Source organism: Amblyraja radiata, chromosome 4 (assembly GCF_010909765.2).
Source record: "Amblyraja radiata isolate CabotCenter1 chromosome 4, sAmbRad1.1.pri, whole genome shotgun sequence".
NCBI lineage: Eukaryota > Metazoa > Chordata > Chondrichthyes > Rajiformes > Rajidae > Amblyraja > Amblyraja radiata.
The window spans coordinates 63,182,344-63,204,914 of NC_045959.1; the positions used below are offsets into that span (position 1 = coordinate 63,182,344).

The 22,571-nt window shown below is 43.1% G+C and overlaps 1 protein-coding gene across 4 annotated transcripts in view; it reads right to left on the bottom strand.

Moving 5' to 3' along the window:
- The window catches only part of thoc1 (THO complex 1), a 62,136-nt gene that overhangs the window by 30,294 nt on the left and 9,271 nt on the right, over positions 1-22,571 (bottom strand). For all 4 annotated transcript variants that reach the window (XM_033019637.1, XM_033019636.1, XM_033019639.1 and 1 more), the window contains exons 2-7: positions 6,899-6,972; positions 6,548-6,608; positions 5,307-5,373; positions 2,170-2,288; positions 1,356-1,404; positions 739-834 (exon numbers count right to left, since the gene is read on the bottom strand). In XM_033019637.1, coding sequence (XP_032875528.1) covers positions 739-834; positions 1,356-1,404; positions 2,170-2,288; positions 5,307-5,373; positions 6,548-6,608; positions 6,899-6,972 — 466 coding nt within the window. The remainder of the gene's footprint in view (positions 1-738; positions 835-1,355; positions 1,405-2,169; positions 2,289-5,306; positions 5,374-6,547; positions 6,609-6,898; positions 6,973-22,571) is intronic.

The following is a 22,571-nucleotide window of genomic DNA, read 5'->3' on the forward strand; positions in this document are numbered from 1 at the left end:
CCATATCCCCTGACTCCGCTATCTTCAAGAGCCCTATCTAGCTCTTTCTTGAAAGTATCCAGAGAACCGGGCCTCCACCGCCCTCTGAGTCCGTACAATTTGCTTTCTGTGCAAAAGACTAAAGACTCATAGAAGAGAATTAGCATGTAAAATGACGTATTTTAAGTTTTAAAAGTCCGATTTCAGTGCAGTTTAAATTGCTTCTGTAAAACAAAATAAATTTACAATCGAACAAGTCTATTTAAAAAAAATCACTTGTCCTAATATCGCCATCTTGTTCAATGGTGAAGGAAACAGTGACAGCAGCTGCTCAACTATCACCAAAATACACATTTTAGTGATTGCAAGGTAAACAAATTGGTAAAGAGATATATGAGCTGCTTACTATCAACTGCGAGAATGAAAATGTGAGACAAGAAGAGACAATAGATGTGAAAATCGGTGAATGCTGACTGAAATTGCAACAGGTAAAACAATGTTCTTTATATTTTGAGTTTTCAAAGAAAGTGAATATAACCATCATTGAACACAAGAACAAATATTACATATTAAGGATGTGGAATTTGATGACAATTGTAGAATCAAAAGCAATCCAGCAGAAAAAAAAGGTGTTGATTGAGGTCACTGGCATAAGTAGCACAAGGAAGTGGTGGGATCTCTCTGAAAACCTGGATTGAGCGCTGTACAGTCACCACAAAAATAAATGGAAATTCTTGTCACACGGTTCTAATTTCGTACCTGACTTTTCTGATAAAGGAAACAATCTAGCCAGGAATAACTGGATTCTTCCACAGAAAACAGTGTTCTGCGACTTGGAAAGTCTTCGTAAGAGATCTGAAAAATTATTATAGTTAACATTTAAACAAGTACGGAAACATGCCCTTTGGCCCAACTTGTCTATACTGTCTAAGATAAACCCTCTGAGCTAGTCTCATTTGTCTATGTTTGACCCATATCATTTCTAAACTTTTCTTTTCTATGTACCTGTCAACCAAATTTGCCGTGTCTGAATCTGCTGGCAAGGTTGATAGCTAGATAATCCTTCCTTTTTATTAGTAAGCATAACAGGTATGAAACAGCTGAGTGACTTTCTGGGCCATTTCAGAGAAGTTTTAAAGAGTGGCATGCATTAATACAGATTTGGAATCACAGAGCATACTGTATAAGAATGACAGATGTCCACATATGAAAAACATCAGTGAACCAAAATGTGTTTACAGCAACAATCCATTGGCTATATGCTATTGTTACTAATGCCTAGAAAGAAGAACTTTACAAAAAATATCATGAAGTGCAATATTGTTGTTCCAATTTGTAAGAGTCCAGACAAGATCTGCTGATTTGTTCTCACTTACCATTGCACATTCTTAATAAGTAGTTTTTGCCAGCAGAGTAAAATGTTGCCTGAAAGGAAATAACAAATGTTACGACAGCTACTTCACAAAGCTTACACTACAACCCCACTCACACATTTCTTTCTGATGTATTATTTCAAAATGGACAATGAGTCGAATATGATGCCAAGTTACACTAATCTCCTCTGCATGAATGTGATCAAAATCTCTCAATTCCCTGCATATCAATATGTCCATCTAAAAGCCTCTAAAATGCCACTATCATATTTGCTTCCACCACCACCCCTGGCAGCATGTTCCAGGCACCCACCGTTCCATATTAAAAAATTGCCCCGCACATCATCTTTAAACTTAAAGCTATAATCTCTAGTCTGTAGCATATCCACTCAGGGAAAGAGTTCTGGATGTCTACACTATCCAAGCCAGTTAGTGAATTATGCTCTGGGAAGTACCCATTACCATCTTTTACTGCGAATAGCAAACTAATTGTATTTAAAACTGAGATTTCTGTATATCATTTATATTATGCATCTGAACAAAAATTTATTTTTTTACACTTCATTCCATTCTTTGACCAAAGTCATGAAAGCAAATTTCATCTCATGTACCTGGCATTTTGCAATGGAAATCATTTTAGGGAGTATATCATCATTACTTCATGTCTGCATCTCCAAAGGTGACTTGAATTTGTTTTAAATTCATGATAACAACGAATGAAAAATTGATTTGTGAAATATAAATTCATACTATCTGTTTCTCAGAAAAAAACACAATTGTCAATTTATTTTGAACAATTAATTCAAGCATTACTCACAGATTTCCAAGTTCCAACATTTTTTTCTACGAAAGTGAATATTCTGTCACATTGATCAAGAGGAAGGCAATCAAGTACATCACCAAGCAGTATGAAGGGTGTTGTTGCAGAGCAAATACCTACACACATACAAATGATCAAATTATTAGCTGAAAACATATGTGTGAGCTTTAAAAATGTTATTGAATTTTGATAGAACACAGAACAGTACAGCACAGGAACCAGCCCTTCGACCCACAGTGTATGTGACAGACACGAGGCTAAGTTAAACCAATCTCCCTTGCCTGCACATGATTAATATCCCTCCATTCCCTGCATATCTATGTACCTGACTAAACGCCGTTTAAACTCCATTATTGTATCTGCATTCACCAACACTGAACCTGGCAGCATACAGTGCCATCCATAATGTTTGGGACAAAGACACATCATTAATTTATTTGCCTCTATACTGCGCAATTTGAGATTTGTAATAGAAAAAAAATCACATGTGTTTAAAGTGCACATTGTCAGATTTTATTAAAGGGTATTTGTATACATTTTGGTTTCACCATGTAGAAATTACAGCTGTGTTTATACATAGTTCCCCCCCCACCCCCATTTCAGGACACCATAATGTTTGGGACACATGGCTTCACGGGTGTTTGTAATTGCTCAGTGGTGTTTAAATGCCTCCATCGGGCAGGTATAAGAGAGCTCTCAGCACCGAGTCTTTCCTCTAGTCTTTCCATCACATTTGGAAACTTGTATTGCTGTTTATCAACGTGAGGAACAAAGTTGTGCCAATGAAAGTCAAAGAAGCCATTATGAGAATGAGAAACAAGAATAAAACTGTTGGAGACATCAGCCAAACCTTAGGCTTAACAAAATGAACTGTTTGGAACATCATCAAGAAGAAAGAGAGCAATGGTGAGCTTACTAATTGCAATGGGACTGGCAGGCCAAGGAAGACCTCCACAGCTGATGTCAGAAGAATTCTCTCTATAATAAAGAAAAATCCCCAAACACCTGTCCGACAGATCAGAAACACTCTTCAGGAGTCAGGTGTGGATTTGTCAATGACCACTGTCCACAGAAGACTTCATGAACAGAAATACAGAGGCTACACTGCAAGATGCAAACCACTGGTTAGCCGCAAAAATAGGATGGCCAGGTTACAGTTTGCCAAGAAGTACTTAAAAGAGCAACCACTGTTCTGGAAAAAAGTCTTGTGGACAGATGAGACAAAGATTAACTTAAATCAGAGTGATGGCAAGAGTAAAGTATGGAGGAGAGAAGGAACTGCCCAAGATCCAAAGCATACCACCTCATCTGTGAAACACGGTGTTGGTGGTGTTATGGATGATAACAGAGTGATCTCTTGAACGATATAATAATCTGCCGTTGCATTGGCCTGAGCATGTATGGCTGCTGAAGGTACTGGCTCACTTATCTTTATTGATGATAACACTATTGATGGTAGTAGCAATGAATTCTGAAATGTATAGACGCATCCTATCTGCTCAAGTTCAAACAAATGCCTCAAAACTCATTGGTCGGCGGCTCATTCTACAGCAAGCCATTGATCCCAAACATACTGCTAAAGCACCAAAGGAGTTTTTCCAAAGCTAAAAAATTGTCAATTATTGAGTGGCCAAGTCAAACACCCGATCTGAACCCAAATGAGCATGCCTTTTATATACTGAAAACTGAAGGGGACTATCCCCCAAAACAAGAATAGGCTAAAGATGGCTGCAATACAGGCCTGGCAGAGCATCACCAGAGAAGACACCCAGCAACTGGTGATGTCCATGAATCGCAGACTTCAAGCAGTCATTGCATGCAAAGGATATGCAACAACATACTAAACATGACTACTTTCATTTACATGAGATTGTTGTGTCCCAAACATTATGGTGCCCTGAAATGCGGGGACTATGTATAAACACTGCTGTAATTTCTATATGGTGAAACCAAAATGTATAAAAATGGCCTTTATTAAAATCTGACAATGTGCACTTTAACAACGTGATTTTTTCCTATTTCAAATCTCAAATTGTGGAGTAGAGGCAAATAAATAAATGACGGGTCTTTGTCCCAAACATTATGGAGGGCACTGTATGTGAGACACGCATCATTCTCAGCATGAAAAACTTTGCCCTGCAATTCTCCTTTAAACTTTCCACCTCTCACCTTGGCTATGGGGTACTGATTGTGGATGATCAGCCATGATCACATTTAATGGCGGTGCTGGCATGAAGGGCCGAATGGCCTACTCCTGCACCTATTGTCTATGCCTTCTATTCTTTCACATTTCCATCCTGGGAAAAAGACTCCGTCTGTGACTCTCATAATTCTATGGACCTATCAAATCACCCCTCCACCTTCTATACTTGAGAGATAAAACAATCCATCTTTATAGCTAATAACTTCTAATCCAGAAAAAATATGATACATTTGTGGCGCAGCTGTAGAGTTGCTGCCTTACAGCGAATGCAACGCCGGTGACCCGGGTTCGATCCCGATTACGAGTGCTGTCTGTACAGAGTTTGTACGTTCTCCCCGTTACTTGCGCAGGTTTTCTCTGAGATCTTCGGATTCCTCCCACATTCCAAAGAAGTACAGGTTTGTAGGTTAATAAGCTTGGTATAAATGTAAAAATTGTCCCTAGTGGGTGTAGGATAACGTTAATGTGCGGGGATCACTGGTCAGCGTGGTCCCGGTGGGCCTGTTTCCGTGCTGTATCTCCAAACTAAACTAAAACTAAATATTCACAACATGCAGAATAACATTGTATTTTACACCAATCAATGAAATATTTAACCTTTACTAAGGGCAACTAAAAAAGCTGTAATATTAAGTAAATAAGCGTTGGAGCAGATTAAATGCCAAGCTTTTTTAAAGCAAACTCTCTCCCTTCTTGACAGGATGAAGGGAATAATCCTGTAAATATTATTAAAAACACACCAATTTTGTGTAAAAACAATCTTTTCATCTTTTTCAAAGGATTCTGCATAGTAAATATCATGCGCTACATATATTCTTGATTATAGACAAATATATTTGAAGTCTAAATGGAATCCTCAAAACAACAGATTGCCACAAACTTATTTAAACAACAGCACTCTTTTAAGATGTAATTTTAAACATATAATTACCTTCTGTGACTGCATTAATGCTAAGAGAGATAATAGACAAGAAATCTTCAAATTCACCTTGTTCTAACTAAAAAAAAACAGAACAAAAAGCTATAAAAAGTCTCTGTACCATACACCAGTAGTTCATTTGTTTAAAGTCGTACATTTGATTTTCCCCATTAAATTTACCTAAGAAATTCGTACAACAAAAATTTTACTTCCTCCGACGCAAATAATCAACCTACAAACCTGTACTTCTTTGGAATGCAAGCTGTTTAAAATCATGCCAAACTAATAAGACTTAATTCAAAACAATTTCAAAAATGTAATAGAACAGAAGAAAGTGGTTATTAAAGTTGGGCAGTTACATAGAAAAGGGGGTAAATGCCATAAGATGATTTGTCACCAAGTCAAAATCTTGGAACTTCTCCCTAAAGTACCCGAGTGGTAACTTCACTTTGCAGACTGGTGCACATCACTTCCAGAAATCAAGCAAGAAACTATCTGCTGGAATAACAAAGCAGGTCGAGTATATGTGTGGGAAAAGGAATGGTCGACTTTCCAGGTCAAATTTCTGTAAAAGTACTCTCTAGAAATGGAACTGGTCAAGGGCATGAAAAGTCAACCTTGCTCCAATTGTCTGTTTCCCATGAATAAAAAGGTGTATGTTTAATAAAAATCAAATAAATCCTTTACATTTTTAAATCTTGACTGTAGTTTCTCAGATAAATGGAGAAAAAATAGCTATTTCCCTCCTTTAAAATAAAAACAGGCCTAAATTTCTTTAAATCTTGCTAAACATCCTCTGACAAGATCTTGTTCAGTAGAATCTCAAGAATTCAACTGAACACATTCAAGTAATTCATGACAAAAGATGTACAGCTAAATTGGAAAAGGGCTAACTGCCATAAGATGAATTGGTGATTTTTCTACTAAAGACCTCTTGCCAGCATCATCTTGAAATAAAACAGACAAATATAATTATCTGCTGTTTGAATGTATTATTGCTGCCACTGGCAATATTTGGCCTTGACAGATTACCTGGAAAGAAATTTACAAACAAAATTGGGAACTTGATTTACTATTATCATGTGATAGTGAAAAAATGTGTGTGCATGCTATCCAGTTAAATCATGCTATATACGAGTATAACCAAGCCATACAAAAGTGCTGAATATAATGTTACAGCTTCAAAGAAAGTACAGATAGAAAAGTACAGGGGCCATGATGAGGTAGGTTGGGAGATTACGACTGCTACTCACAATTTTTTCTTCAAGAATACCTCTGAATGCTTGATCCAGTGTAGTTTTCTTCTCTGTTTCTCTACATTTAGAAACAAATAGTAATTCTAAAAACATGAACTAAAATAGAAAAGCCACAGAAACATCAGCACCTGGTCAAGTTGATCATTTAAACATTTTAAAAAGTGTTATTTTACAGGAAACCTGTGTTGCTGGAAAACTGTTCTATGGCAATTTTCCATTAAACAAATCCACATCAAGAAACAAAGTAAATTTTATTCCACATGTAAAGGTTTTGGGCAGTGAATTGTAATTTCTACAAGGATCAATTTCCATTAACCAAATGCCCGTAATGCAGGGATAACCTCTTACCCTCCACTCAACTGGCTGAATACAAGGGTCAATGGCTTGACATTTTTGCTCTTCACAGCTTCTTTTGTACATACCTAGTGAAATAAAAGTAAATTTCAATTAATAATTCTCAAAATGTGTTACGTTTAGTATTCAGTGTGGTCTTATTGATTGTGTGAGTGAAGATTTAACAAAATTGTGTTTGCATTTGTAAAAGTTTAATCTTCCTGTTGTGCAATTACACATATAGTGCCCTCTATAATGTTTGGAACAAAGCCCATCATTTATTTATTTGCCTCTTTACTGCACAATTTGAGATTTGTAATAGTAAGATTAAACGAGAACTTACGAGTTTGAAGTTTGATCTTTATTTTATGAGGAGTTACGATGAGGGAATACGTGAAGAAGGCTCGTTCAGCCGCACGTGCGTCAATCTTCAAAGCAGCGGTGTGAAATCACAGATAATAATAACAGTGACTGAAGTATGATAGTAAGATGAAAGAAGACTAGAACTATCAGATGAGCTTAACGAGGGCTGGGAGCGGAGGGCACGTGTTCCCTCATCGTAACTCCTCATAAAATAAAGATCAAACTTCAAACTGGTAAGTTCTCATTTAATCTTACTATTTTACTTCGGAGTCACGTGAGTGACTACGTGAAGATTTCAAAGCTCTGTGATTTCATGCCGTGAGAAAACAAGTCTACACAACCACAACTGCCTCATTGACAAAATGAGGGAAAACATTCATAATGCATACAGTCATGACATAGATTTAAACATGCTGATGCTGTTAAATAACCAATAACAATAGTCACATCTCTCATCCGGATGGAACCTATAGCAGAACATAAAATAAATTGAGAATACCTCTGGTCTGGCAACGGGTTATTATAACATGTTTGAAATATTGTTCGTTTGACCACACTACAGCCGTTATGATGTGGTCCAGTGGAACGTAATTAACCCTTGCTGCTGCTGTTATAGCAGCCCTGATGGAGCGAGATCCAGATCAGTATCTACTCCTGCATACCTCAAATCCGTTTTAACACCTGACAAGATCTGAGCAGATAGGTTCTTATAACGTCTTTTGTAACTAACAATCATAGTTAGCTCAGAGTCTCAAAGGCTCTTGGTGACCTTGACGTATTGTTGTATATGTGTGTCCCCACATAATGAGAAATCCCTGGGTATGTCTTATTTTAGTTATTTTAAGATCTGACACCACTACTGCTCTGCTTAAATTAATTATAGCATAAAATACTATGCATATATTTGCAGATGTAATCATCCTCTCCTGTCACAATAATGTAGCGAGTGACCTGTTGCGCTAACCAGCGCCAGGAGGATAACTACCTAATGAGGTCCGATCAAAGCTAAGAATGTAGCTGGAACCCCCTGGTTCAAATAGTGTTACACAATGTCAATCTCCCATACTGCATTGTATTTGTCCTGGAAAACCTGTGTAACAGATATCCTTTACTAACTCGATATCCGAGGTGAACCCAACAACTTAGACCTCGTTAGCTGCAGTTAGTCTGATGGAAAGCCCCTTGGCACAGTTAATGATCCTATAATTCCATATTGTCAAAGACCATTTAAATGAACTGCAATAACTCAGAATCTGTACCATTTTAAAATCTAACATGAGCATTAAACAAACGCTTCCCATCTCCTGAAGCAGCAAAATACCGCTTTTTGGTACCATTCCAGCACTGTGAATACATACAAAAATAGGCATGACAAACCCAAGCCGTAAGCAGTCTATTGAGAATCTGTAGAACATATATTGATTTTATCATGCAACGGCTGATCTTTCAAGCCGCAGGCGGGACCAGCAAATTACGTTTAAATAACCATATAATGTTGCATTATTATTACTCCCGACAAATCGGGAATCAAACTGCATAGGCCAATTCCACAGCTGGAACCTAAAGCGACTCTTGATGACTCTATTCCAAGACAAGTCGTCAAGTCAAGTTTATTCGTCACATACACATACGAGATGTGCAGTGAAATGAAAAGTGGCAATGCTCGCGGACTTTGTGCAAAAAGACAAACAAACAACCAAACAAACTATAAACACAATCATAAACACACACACATATTCTTTTACATATTAAATATTGGAAGGAAAAACGTTCAGTAAAGTTAGTCCCTGGTGAGATTTACAGTCCGAATGGCCTCTGGGAAGAAACTCCTTCTCAACCTCTCCGTTCTCACAGCATGGCAACGGAGGCGTTTGCCTGACCGTAGCAGCTGGAACAGACCGTTGCATGGGTGGAAGGGGTCTCCCATGATTTTATTGGCTCTGGAGTTGCACCTCCTGATGTATAGTTCCTGCAGGGGGGCGAGTGAAGTTCCCATAGTGCGTTCGGCTGAACGCACTACTCTCTGCAGAGCCTTCTTGTCCTGGGCAGAGCAATTCCCAAACCAGATGGTAATATTTCGGGACAAGATGCTTTCCACAGCCGCTGCGTAGAAGCACTGGAGGATCCTCGGAGACACTCTGAATTTTCTCAATTGCCTGAGGTGGTAAAGGCGCTGCCTTGCCTTACTCACGAGTGCTGCGGCGTGTGATGTCCATGTCATATCCTCAGAGATGTGGACTCCCAGATATTTAAAACAGCTCACCCTATCCACAGGATCCCCATTTATCCCCGACTCATAAAGCAAATTTGGAGGAAGACATAAAAGACCATTCCTCATGCTTGTAGCGAGAATGTATCTTTCGCCACTGTTATGCCACACATTTTGCAACCTTTAATTAGCATGAAAACAATATATCTATATTCAGTGTTGCATTGAATCAGAATTTCATAAATACTGCGTGGTCCAACACCCATTCTGTGTTGTCATTGATCTGTACTTAATGATACTCCAGCGGCAAATTAGATTATGTACCTTTTACAGGATCTTTTCACTGATTGCACCCTCGTGCTTATCATATGCCACATCTTAGTGTATCAACATGAAGTTGAGCATGCCCCTGTGCATATTCACTCAATCCCTCTTTAACCCATAATGCACTTATGGTCTATAGATAGTTGATACCAATACTGAAGAGTTAAACTCATTGCAAATCTCCTGCACCTCAACTAGTGATGACATTCGCATGTTCCCACCTTAAGCCATAGCATCTTTTTTGCAATATAATGACATATGTATTGATCAACTACTGGAGCAATGCTGAATACTGTTTACTGCTGAATACTGCTGCCGTGAAGAGAGAGTGGACGCTGGCACGATTTGGTTGCCGCTGCTCTCTCTTCACACTGTGTTTTTGATTTTCTGTTTTTGGATTGAATTCTGTTTTTAATTTGTGTCATTGTGATGTCTTTAATTACTTGTTTTACTCCGATTATATGTTTTTATTCCGATTACTATGTAAGGTGTCCTTGAGATGTATGAAAGGCGCCCATTAAATAAAATGTATTATTATTATTATTACTGTTTGTCCATCATAGTGGCTTTCTTAGCTTCAGCTGGCAATAGCAATTTGTATTAACAATGTTCTTCATGACCCTTATTGTTTGTCATTAAGCATGCTGTCAGTTCTCCCAAATGCACAGCTGCATCACATCTATTACATTGTCAGTTAGTCTAATGAATAGGAACTCCTTTATAACCACAAGGCTGTTCCAGGTTTCTATTGATTCCAATCTATTGCCCAGGGCGGAGTCACATGGCAACTATCCATTTGATAACAACCTAATTTACTGGATAGGAGAAACCAATTCCTCAATTAGCTTGAAACTGAGTGGATTTAGTCAAATACAGCATCAAAATATAATCCAGACAATACATCACAATTGTTTTTGAACTCTGAGTAGTCCTTTGAATGATTTATTGTTATCATACTGTTTAACTTGCCTCATCATAACAATGCCTTCAAACATCTCTGATGATCATTGTACATGGAAAAACCCCTAAGAAATCAGTTTGATCACCTTTATTTCTTAATGAACAGGCCACACCTGCCATCATTTCGAGTCTGCCCTGACAATAACTCTGGCCCAGTTCTGATAATTCTCACATGTCCCAAGACAATTCTTGCCATAATTCTGACCTTGCCTTGAAAGACAATTCCCCATATCTCCGAGCCTGTCTCGAAGGCAACCTGGCTAAGAATACTGGACCTGGATCAACACTCTTCTGGCCAAATTCCAACCTTCTTGGAATACTAGTATTGTCCAGTTACCTGGTTAAAATGCCTCTGAGTAGATGACAATGTCTCAGTTATTTGTGTGCTGCCCAACCAATTGTAAATCTTACCAACTGTTCGTGGTCACTTAGTTGTAGAGTAACTCTGGTCAGCTTAATGCTGCTACCAGCTTCAGTGAACCGCTTCCTGCCGATGAAGCCGTGGGGTGCATTTTCCCCCTAAACTATGTGCTTCGCCCTTCAGGTTTTGCCTGTGGAATATGTCTCACCTGAATAGAATATTCGGCGGGTGGCTCTAACTCCCCTGATAGTTCAACAAAGAAATTGACAAGTTACTAAAGGACCTTTGTTCACTGCATTGCTGCAATGGCAACCTTGCTGCCAGAATCGTACCTCTGACATGTGCCCTTCATTCCTTGAGGTATGCTCCACGCTATACCCTCAGCCTCGGCATCAGATTACACTGACCCGGCATGTTCTCCTCTTCCATAAGGGAGACATTAAGCAGCCCTACTACAAGGCGCTTCTGGCATGACCTCTCCAACAGGTCCACCCTTCAGGGTCAGAAAATGCCCCGGTAAGCTCACCTCCTCCATGAGGGAGACATCATTGCAGCCCTTCTCCAGGTGCAGCTGCCATACATTTAAACAGCCCTATACAAGGCGCTGCTGACACGGCTTAGAGCAATAGGTCGGCACTGCCATATATTCGGCATCCCCATAATGCAGCCCTGTTACAAGGCACTGCTGGCAAGGGCTCCCCATCTGCCCAACACTGCCATATCTCCTGATGTTAGGGTGTATCTATCTTGAGCCTCCTCTCAATAAGGCTCCATCCTGGCCAACTTCCACATTATTTATTTTTACCGGAATGGAACCCTCCCGGCACCAGGACTGACCACTTGGGTCGATTTACCCCATATCTTGGGGACCTCTGCGGTCCGGGCACCACATAGCTGGTGGATTTCCCCTCCCCCGGGAATCCCAGCACCCTTGTATATTACCGGAAGGAAAACCCCTACCGGCCTCAGGGCTGACCGTTCCGGTCCGTTTAACCCCTTTCGTGGGGACCCCTGCGGTCTGAAACCCGCATAATTACTGGATTTCCCTACCCGGGAACCCCAGTTTCTATATGTATATCGAGGAAAAAACCTCCCGACACCCGGCATATACGTCTACTGGAGGTCCCCTGCACGGGAACCCCAGGATTAACTTTCATATCGGAGGAAAAACCCTCTATATTGTCGGAGGGGAAACCCCCTCCCGACCAGATCTACTGGTGGTCCCCTCCCCGGGAAACCCCAGTATTCATATTCATATCTGGGGGAAACCCTCCCGACCCCCATCAGCAACGTCTTCCACGACCACCCGACACTCTCCAGCTACCCGCTCTTAGCGGCAAGAACCGGGGTTTCCCCACAGCCCATAGCTGGTTCCCTCGTCGGGCCTCGCGAATCCACCGACAGAAAACCTCTGGAACAAGAGGTTCCTGCAGGGAATAAAACAGGTAAGAAACAAGCTTACCTTGAGTTTAAAACTTACCCGCGTTAGAGGAGCTTCTGCTCCCCAAGCGGCTGCCTGCACCAATGCGTCTGACGTAATGACGCACGTGCGGCTGAACGGGCCTTCTTCACGTAGTCACTCACATGACTCCGAAGTAAAATAGAAAAAAAAAATCACATGTAGTTAAAGCACACATTGTCAGGTTTTAATAAAGGCAATTTTTATACATTTTGGTTTCACCATGTATAAATTACAGCTGTGTTTATACATAGTCCCCCCATTTCAGGGCACCATAATGTTTGGGACACATGGCTTCACAGGCATTTGTAATTGCTCAGGTGTGTTTAATTGCCTCCTTAATGCAGGTATAAGTGAGCTCCCAGCACCTAGTCTTTCCTCCAGTCTTTCCATCACCTTTGGAAACTTTTATTGCTGTTTATCAACATGAGGCCCAAAATTGTGCCAATGAAATTCAAAGAAGCCATTATGAGATTGAGAGACAATAAAACTGTTTGAGAGATCTGCCAAACCTTAGGCTTACCAAAATCAACTGTTTGGAACATCATTAAGAGAGCACTGGTGAGCTTAATAATTGCAAAGGGACTGGCAGGCCAAGGAAGACCTCCACAGCTGATGACAAAAGAATCCATCTCTATAATACAGAAACATCCCCAAACACCTGTCCGACAGCTCAGAAACACTCTTCAGGAGTCGGGTGTGGAATTGTCAATGACCACTGTCCGCAGAAGACTTCATGAACAGAAATACAGAGGCTACGCTGCAAGATGCAGACCACTGGTTAGCTGCAAACGTTTGCCAAGAAGTACTTAAAAGAGCAACCACAGTTCTGCTAAGTGGTCTTGTGGACAGATGAGACGAAGAGTAACTTGTATCAGAGAGATGGCAAGAGCAAAGTATGGAGGAGAGAAGAAATTGCCCAAGATCCAAAGCATACCACCTCATCTGTGAAACACGGTGGTGGGGGTGTTATGGCCTGGGCATGCATGGCTGCTGACGGTACTGGCTCACTTATCTTCATTGATGATACAACTGCTGATGGTAGTAGCATAATGAACACATCTATCTGCTAAAGTTCAAATAAATGCCTCAAAACTCATTGGCCGGTGGTTCATACTACAGCAAGGGAATGATCCCAAACTTACTGCTAAAGCAACAAAGGAGTTTTTCAAAGCTAAAAAATTGTCAATTCTTAAGAGGCCAAGTCAATCACGTGATCTGAACCCAATTGAGCATGCCTTTTATATGCTGAAGAGTAAACTGGTGGACTAGCCCCCATAACAAGCATATACTAAAGATGGGTGCAATACAGGCCTGGCAGAGCACTGCCAGAGAAGACACCCAGCAACTGGTAATGTCCATGAATCGCAGACTTCAAGCAGTCATTGCATGCAAAGGATATGCAACAAAATACTAAACATGACTACTTTCATTTACATGACATTGCTGTGTTCCAAAAATTACGGTGCCCTGAAATGGGAGGACTATGTATAAACACTGCTGTAATTTCTACATGGTGAAAACAAAATGTGTAAAAATGGGCTTTATTAAAATCTGACAATGACACATGTGATTTTTTTCCATTACAAATCTCAAATTGTGGAGTACTGAGGAAAATAAATAAATGATGGATCTTTGTCCCAAACATCATGGAGGGAGCTGTACTTGAAGTTTGCTCCAATTGCCTGTGTAAATTAATAGCCTCAAGAATGAACCATGGAATCCAATAAATAAATGTGTAACCATAAGGGACTAATTCATCAATTGTACAGACATAATAAATTTTAAGAAGAAATTTATGGTGCAATGTGAATAAAATAATAGCCTCTGAATAATAGAAAATAACAATAAAGTAAAAAAATGTCCTTCAAATGTTTCAATGTAAAGGTTTCAATTCACCCAAAAATGCTCCTCTGCACCTCATTCACTACATTTTCTACACATGATGATCAATGTCACAGGTGAATCAGATAGCAAATCAATGTTTTCATGAAGAGTGAACACATTCACAATTTAAACACAGCAAATGCAAACGGATAGGGAGGCTGATTTCAAATGTTCTCGAATCCATTTCTACTGAAATCACAGATAGACACAAAATGATTGAGACTTCAGCACAAAAATCTACATTGGCATTTCAAGCAAGATCATCTGCTAAACATGTTTTCATAATGCAAATTGGATAGGACACCATTAATGGGTTAGAAAACACTATTTGTATTATGCATGTTGAATTGGTCACATTGCAATTTTGATGGGAAATTAGCTCTGCAGTATTCAGACTACATTGTATCTTAAGAACACAGGCTGCCAGTTTCACTGCAGAGGCCATTTAAGAGTATCACTTTGGAAACTGACAAGCAATCACTTCCAATGATACTTGTGTAATCATAATCTATAAAAAAAATGCAATGCAATTCAGCCTTCAGTGTTTTTGCATCTAATAATAAACTTATAGCTATTTAACCCACCTTTATTTTTGAAACCTGCCAGAAATATAACTGTTATTGCAAGTGTACATCTCTCTAATTTGGCAATGATACCACCCTTTTGCCCCATTTGACACAAATGCTATTATAACATGTTTTTCTGTAACATGAAGGTCTTTAGGAAAGCAACTATCGCTTTATAGCAGAACTACCTATTCTGTATCATTACAGGTGCTGTCATTCAGGTAAGATGTTAAATTTTAAACAAAGTTGAACTGTCAGGTCCTCAATAAGTGACCATCTCTAGGCCATGAATTAGCCTTGCTTCACATGGAACTGAACCCTTATTTCAACATCGCAAATATGGGAAAGCGTCAGTTGGTAAGGTGGTCAAAAACTGAGCACCATCTGGTTTATTTTCTGCATGTAAAGTCTCTATGGACTCCCTGAATACTTTCTCACTCCAACTAGATTTGCACATTATTCATATTATGGTTAAAGTTTCACGCAAAAACATTTCAACTGGTTTCCTATGTCTCAAATCCAATTTTATATTTGTTTTCATATTTTTACTGATTGCAAATGGGATGTAGAATATAATTCAATTTTAAATTTGGTCATTCATCAATTTGCTGCATATGCTGTGGCATATGCACTTACTATAAAAATTACAGAAATGGATACGAGTTATATGCAATGTCAAGTATCTATATTATATAGAATTACATGGAAAATACAACATCTTCCCTTTTCACAAAGAATATCTAAACTCCAAACATTTCCTTTTATTTCATCATGGGTGAGTGGAGCAGAGGTAGAGCTGCTGTCATACAGTGCCAGAGACCCGGGTTGGATCATGACTTATGGGTGCTGTCTGCACAGAGTTCGTACGCTCTCCCTGTAAAGGGCCTGTCCCACTGTACGAGGTAATTCAAGAGCTCTCCCAAGTTTAAAAAAAATCAAACTCGTGGTAAGTACGTAGCGACTACGTCGGAGCTCGTGGATGTCCCATAGCGGCTCGTAATGCTAACGGCAGGTTCTCCCGAGTTCTCTGATTCGAACTCGGAGAATTACGGTAATAGCCGTTCGTAGGTACTCGGGGCTCTCGTGGACATTTTTCACAGTGCTGAAAAAACTTCATGAGTTACCGCGTTTCCCCGAGTACCTGCCGTTAGCATTACGAGCCGCTATGGGACATCCACGAGCTCCGACGTAGTCGCTACGTACTTACCACGAGTTTGATTTTTTTTAAACTTGGGAGAGCTCTTGAATTACCTCGTACAGTGGGACAGGCCCTTAACTGCGTTGGTTTTCTCTGGGTTCTCTGGTTTCTCCCCCCCCCCACATTCCAAAAGACTTGCAGATGTGTAGGTTAATTGGCTTCAGTAAAATTGTAAATTGTCCCTGGTGTGCAGGATAGTGCTAGTCTACGGGATGATGACTGGTCGGCGAGGACTGAGTGGCACATGATTTCCACGCTGTATCTCTAAAGTCTAAAAATGATGTTCAGAATATTCTTTTCTCTCATACTCCTCTGGTTTTCTTTTGAAAGCTTCTAACCAAATTGCTGTAACCGCTTTCGCATTTTAGCAAGTGGTCAATTTTTTTGCTGTTTTAATGGATTTTCACTATCTTGTTATTTCTTATATTCTTGATGTATGTCAGGCTTTTGTTCGTTGGCTACAGCTTAGATTCCATTATCCCTTCCAAAGTTATTGTCAAACTCAGAAAACTGCATCTCTGGTCAACCCTCTGTAATTGGATGCTCAACTTCCTCATTGACAACACTTCCTTCTCGATAAATATTAACGCAGGATCACCACAGTTCCCTGCTCTACTCTCTCTATATTTATGACTGTGTAGCCCGATTCAGCTCCAATGCCACTTTTAAATTTGCCAATGATAAATACCACCATTGTTGGACGAATAACGGGGTAATTGGGTGCAACCCCAGATTTGCATTTCTGCTTTCAGGTAAGGGTCCAGTGTTTATTAATAAAGGTACAGTTTAAAGGATAAAGATTTTTATAGTGTGAGGGAGTTGATTTAAATTGGGAGGAAGCTATGTCAGTGGAGATTGGCCCCGTGGTTTACTCAGCCTGCAACATGTGGGAGATCAGGGATATGGTCGGTGTCCCTGGTGACTACGTTTGCAGGAAGTGTGTCCAGCTGCAGCTCCTGGCAGACCGCATTGAACGATTGGAGCTGCGGTTGGATTCATACTGGAGCATCCACGATGCTGAGAAAGTCATGAATAGCATGTACAATGAGTTGGTCCCACCGCAGGTAAAAGGTAAGAGGACAGAAAGGGAACGGGTGGCCACTAGCCAGCATAGCAGTAGGAAGGTAGTGCAGGAGTCCCCTGCGGTCATCTCCCTCCTAAACAGGTATACCATTTTGGATACTGTTGGGGGAGATGGCTCATCAGGGGAAGGCAGCAGCAGCCAAGTTAATGGCACCATGGGTGGCTCTGCGGCACAGGAAGGGAGACATAAGAGTGGAAGGGCAATAGTAATAGGGGATTCAATTGTAAGGGGAATAGATAGGCGTTTCTGCGGCTACAAACGAGACTCCAGGATGGTATGTTGCCTCCCTGGTGCAAGGGTCAGGGATGTCACTAAACGGCTGCAGAACATTCTGGAGGGGGAGGGTGAACAGCCAGTTGTCGTGGTGCATATTGGCACCAACGATATAGATAAAAAAAGGGATGAGGTCCTACAAGGTGAATTTAGGGAGCTAGGAGATAAACTTAAAATTAGGACCTCAAAGGTAATAATCTCTGGATTACTACCAGTGCCACGGGCTAGTCAGAGTAGAAATAGGAGGATATTGCAGATGAATACGTGGCTTGAAAAATGGTGCAAAGGGGAGGGATTCAAATTTCTAGGGCATTGGAATCAGTTCTGGGGGAGGTGGGACCAGTACAAACAGGACGGTCTGCACCTGGGCTGGAATGGAACCAATGTCCTTGGGGGAGTGTTTGCTAGTGCTGTCGGGGAGGATTTAAACTAATGTGGCGGGGGGATGGGTGCAAGAGCAGAGAGGCAGAGGGGTGTAAAATGAGGGTAGAAGCAATAGGTAGCAAGGTGAAAAGTAAAAGTGGCAGGCAGACAAATCCAGGGCAAAAATCAAAAAGGGCCACTTTTCAACATAATTGTATAAGGGGTAAGAGTGTTGTAAAAACAAGCCTGAAGGCTTTGTATCTTAATGCAAGGAGCATTCGTAATAAGGTGGATGAGTTGAATGCGCAGATAGTTATTAATAAATATGATATAGTTGGGATCACGGAGACATGGCTCCAGGGTGACCAAGGCTGGGAGCTTCAATATTCAGGAGGGATAGACAGAAAAGAAAAGGAGGTGGGGTAGCGTTGCTGGTTAGAGAGGAGATTAACGCAATAGAAAGGAAGGACATTAGCTTGGAGGATGTGGAATCGATATGGGTGGAGCTGCGAAACACTAAGGGGCAGAAAACGCTAGTGGGAGTTGTGTACAGGCCACCTAACAGTAGTAGTGGAGTTGGGGATGGCATCAAACAGGAAATTAGAAATGCGTGCGACAAAGGTAAAACAGTTATAATGGGTGACTTCAATCTACATATAGATTGGGTGAATCAAATTGGCAGGGGTGCTGTGGAAGAGGATTTCTTGGAATGTATGCGGGATAGTTTTCTAAACCAACATGTAGAGGAACCAACGAGAGAGCAGGCTATTCTAGACTGGGTATTGAGTAATGAGGAAGGGTTAGTTTGCAGTCTTGTTGTGCGTGGCCCCTTGGGCAAGAGTGACCATAATATGGTTGAGTTCTTCATTAGGATGGAGAGTGACATTGTTAATTCAGAAACAAGGGTCCTGAACTTAAAGAAAGGTGACTTTGAAGGGTATGTGACGTGAATTGGCCAAGATAGACTGGCAAATGATTCTAAAAGGGTTGACGGTGGATATGCAATGGAAGGCATTTAAAAACTGCATGGATGAACTACAACAATTGTTCATCCCAGTTTGGCAAAAGAATAAATCAGGGAAGGTAGTGCATCCTTGGATAACAAGGGAAATCAGGGATAGTATCAAAACAAAAGATGAAGCGTACAAATTAGCCAGAAAAAGCAGCCTACCAGAGGACTGGGAGAAATTCAGAGTCCAGCAGAGGAGGACAAAAGGCTTAATTAGGAAAGGGAAAATAGATTATGAAAGAAAACTGACAGGGAACATAAAAACTGACTGCAAAAGATTTTATAGATATGTGAAGAGGAAAAGATTAGTTAAAACAAATGTAGATCCCTTGCAGTCAGAAACAGGCAAATTGATCATGGGGAACAAGGACATGGCAGACCAATTGAATAACCACTTTGGATCTGTCTTCACTAAGGAAGACATAAATAATCTGACGGAAACAGCAAGGGACCGGGGGTTAAATGAGATGGAGGAACTGAGTGAAATCCAGGTTAGCCGGGAAGTGGTGTTAGATAAATTGAATGGATTAAAGGCCGATAAATCCCCAGGACCAGATGTTGCATCCCAGAGTACTTAAGGAAGTAGCTGCAGAAATAGTGGATGCATTAGTGATAATTCTTCAAAACTCTTCAGATTCTGGAGTAGTTCCTGAGGACTGGAGGGTAGCTAATGTAACCCCACTTTTACAAAAGGGAGGGAGAGAGAAAACGGGGAATTACAGACCAGTTAGTCTAACATCGGTGGTGGGGAAAATTCTGGAGTCAGTTATTAAAGATGGGATAGCAGCACATTTGGAAAGTGGTGAATTCATTGGACAAAGTCAGCATGGATTTATGAAAGGTAAATCCTTATAGAATTTTTCGAGGATGTAACTAGTAGAGTGGATAAGGGAGAACCAGTGGATGTGTTATATCTGGACTTTCAGAAGGCTTTTGACAAGGTCCCACATAAGAGATTAGTATGCAAACTTAAAGCACACGGTATTGGGGGTTCAGTATTGAAGTGGATAGAGAATTGGCTGGCAGACAGGAAGCAAAGAGTTGGAGTAAACTCTTTTCAGAATGGCAGGCAGTGACTAGTGGGGTACCACAAGGCTCAGTGCTGGGACCCCAGCTATTTACAATATATACTAGACCAAGTGCAGACCCGTTGGGTCTGTTCCCCCAACGTGCGGTTGTGGGGGGGGAGGCGGCATGCAGCGTCACACACACTAACTATCCCCCCCCCCTCCCCGCACTCACGCTAATTACCCCTTGATATTATATTAATATTATTAATTTTCTCCTTTTACCCCATAACCACCCTATCTACTGATGCATTGCCCCCAACTTGCAGTCACATCTAGAGGGAGGGGGGGGGGGGGTAGAGAGTGAGGGCAGAGAGAGAATGGGCAGAGACAGAGAGAGAGAGAGAGAGAGAGAGAGAGAGACACACACAGAGAGAGGGGCAAGAGGGATAGGGGGTGGAGAGGAGGAGAAGAGGGAGGGTGGGTGAGGCGGGAAAGGTGGGGGAGGAGGGGAGGAGAGAGAGGGTGAGAGTGAGGGGGAGAGAGAGGGGGTGCTGAGAGGGGGGTGAGGGGGAGAGGTGGGTAGCAGGGAGAGGGGGGAGGGTGGAGGGGAGAGGGTAGGGGGTGTGGAGGGGGGGGGGTTTAGGGGAGGGAGGGAGAGGGGATGGGGGGAGGAGGGGAAAGAGAGAGAGGGGGAGAGGGGGAGAGAGGGAGGGAGAGGGGGGGAGAGGAGGAGGGGGGGGAGAGGAGAGGGGGGGAGAGGAGAGGGAGGGGGAGGAGAGTGGGGGGATGGAGAGGGGGGGGAGGAGGGGGGGGAGAGGAGGGGGGGGAGAGAGGAGGGGGGGGAGAGGAGGGGGGGGAGAGGAGGAGGGGGGGAGGAGGAGGGGGGGACGAGGAGGGGGGGAGAGAGGGGGGGGAGAGGAGGGGGGGAGAGGGAGGGGGGGGAGAGGAGGGGGGGGGGGAGAGGAGGGGGGGGGAGAGGAGGGGGGGGGAGAGGAGGGGGGGGGAGAGGAGGGGGGAGAGGAGGGGGGGGGAGAGGAGAGGGGAGAGGGGGGGAGAGGAGAGGGGGGGAGCAGAGAGGGGGGAGAGGAGAGGGGGGGAGAGAGGAGAGGGGAGGAGGAGAGGGGGGAGAGGAGAGGGGGGGAGAGCAGAGGAGAGGGGGAGAGAGAGGAGAGGGGGAAGAGAGAGGAGGGAGGAGACGGGGGAGAGAGAGGAGAGGGGGGGAGGAGAGAGGAGGGGGGGGAGCGGAGAGGGGGGGGAGCGGAGAGGAGAGGGGGGGAGCGGAGAGGGGGGGAGAGGAGAGGGGGGGAGAGGAGAGGGGGGGAGAGGAGAGGGGGGGGAGAGGAGAGGGGGGGAGAAGAGGAGAGGGGGGGAGATGAGGAGAGGGGGGGAGAAGAGGAGAGGGGGGGGGAGAAGAGGAGAGGGGGGGGGAGAAGAGGAGGGGGGGAGAAGAGGAGGGGGGGGGAGAAGAGGAGGGGGGGAGGAGAGGAGAGGGGGGGAGAGGAGAGGGGGGAGAGGAGAGGGGGGAGAGAGGAGAGGGGGGAGAGAGGAGAGGGGGGAGAGAAGAGGGGGAGAGAGGAGAGGGGGAGAGAGGAGAGGAGAGAGGAGAGGGGGGGTGGGTGAGAGGAGGGGGAGAGGAGAGGGGGGAGAAAGGAGGGGGTGGAGAGGGGGGAGAGGAGAGGGGGGGGAGAGGAGGAGAAGAGGGAGAGTGGGTGAGAGGGGAAAGGTGGGGGTGGAGGGGAGGAGAGAGAGAGGGTGAGAGTGAGGGGGAGAGAGGAGGGGAGAGGTGAGGGGAGGGGGGAGAGGTGAGGGGAGGGGGAGAGGTGGGGAGCAGGGAGGGTGGAGGGAAGGAGGTAGGGGTGTGTGGAGGGGAGGGGGGTTTAGGGGAGGGACGGTGGGGGAGGGGATGGAGGGGAGAAAAAGAGGGGAGTAAGAAAGAGGGGGGGAGAGGAGAGGGGGGGGGGGGAGAGGAGGTCCGTAAGAACCTACCTGACCTCCCGGTTGCTCAGCACTTCAACTCCCCGTCCGACCTCTCTGTCCTGGGTCTCCTCCATGGCCAGAGTGATCAACACCGGAAATTGGAGGAACAGCACCTCATATTCCGCTTGGGGAGTCTGCATCCTGCAGGCATGAACATCGAATTCTCCCAATTTTGTTAGCCCTTGCTGTCTCCTCCCCTTCCTCAGCCCTCGGGCTGTCTCCTCCCATCCCTCAGCCCCCGGGCTCCTCCTCCTCCTTTTTCCTTCCTTCTCCCCGCCACCCCCTATCAGTCTGAAGAAGGGTTTCGGCCCGAAACGTTGCCTATTTCCTTTGCTCCATAGATGCTGCTGCACCCGCTGAGTTTCTCCAGCATTTTTGTGTACCAGGTGACTTGGATAGGTTGGGTGAGTGGGCAAATGCATGGCAGGTGCAGTATAATGTGGATAAATATGAGGTTATCCACTTTGGTGGCAAAATCAGGAAAGTAGACTGTTATTTGAATGGTGGCCGATTAGGAAAAGGGGAGATGCAACGAGAGGACCGAGATGAGAAAATCATTTTTTACACAGAGAGTGGTGAATCTGTGGAATTCTCTGCCACAGAAGGTAGTTGAGGCCAGTTCATTGGCTATATTTAAGAGGGAGT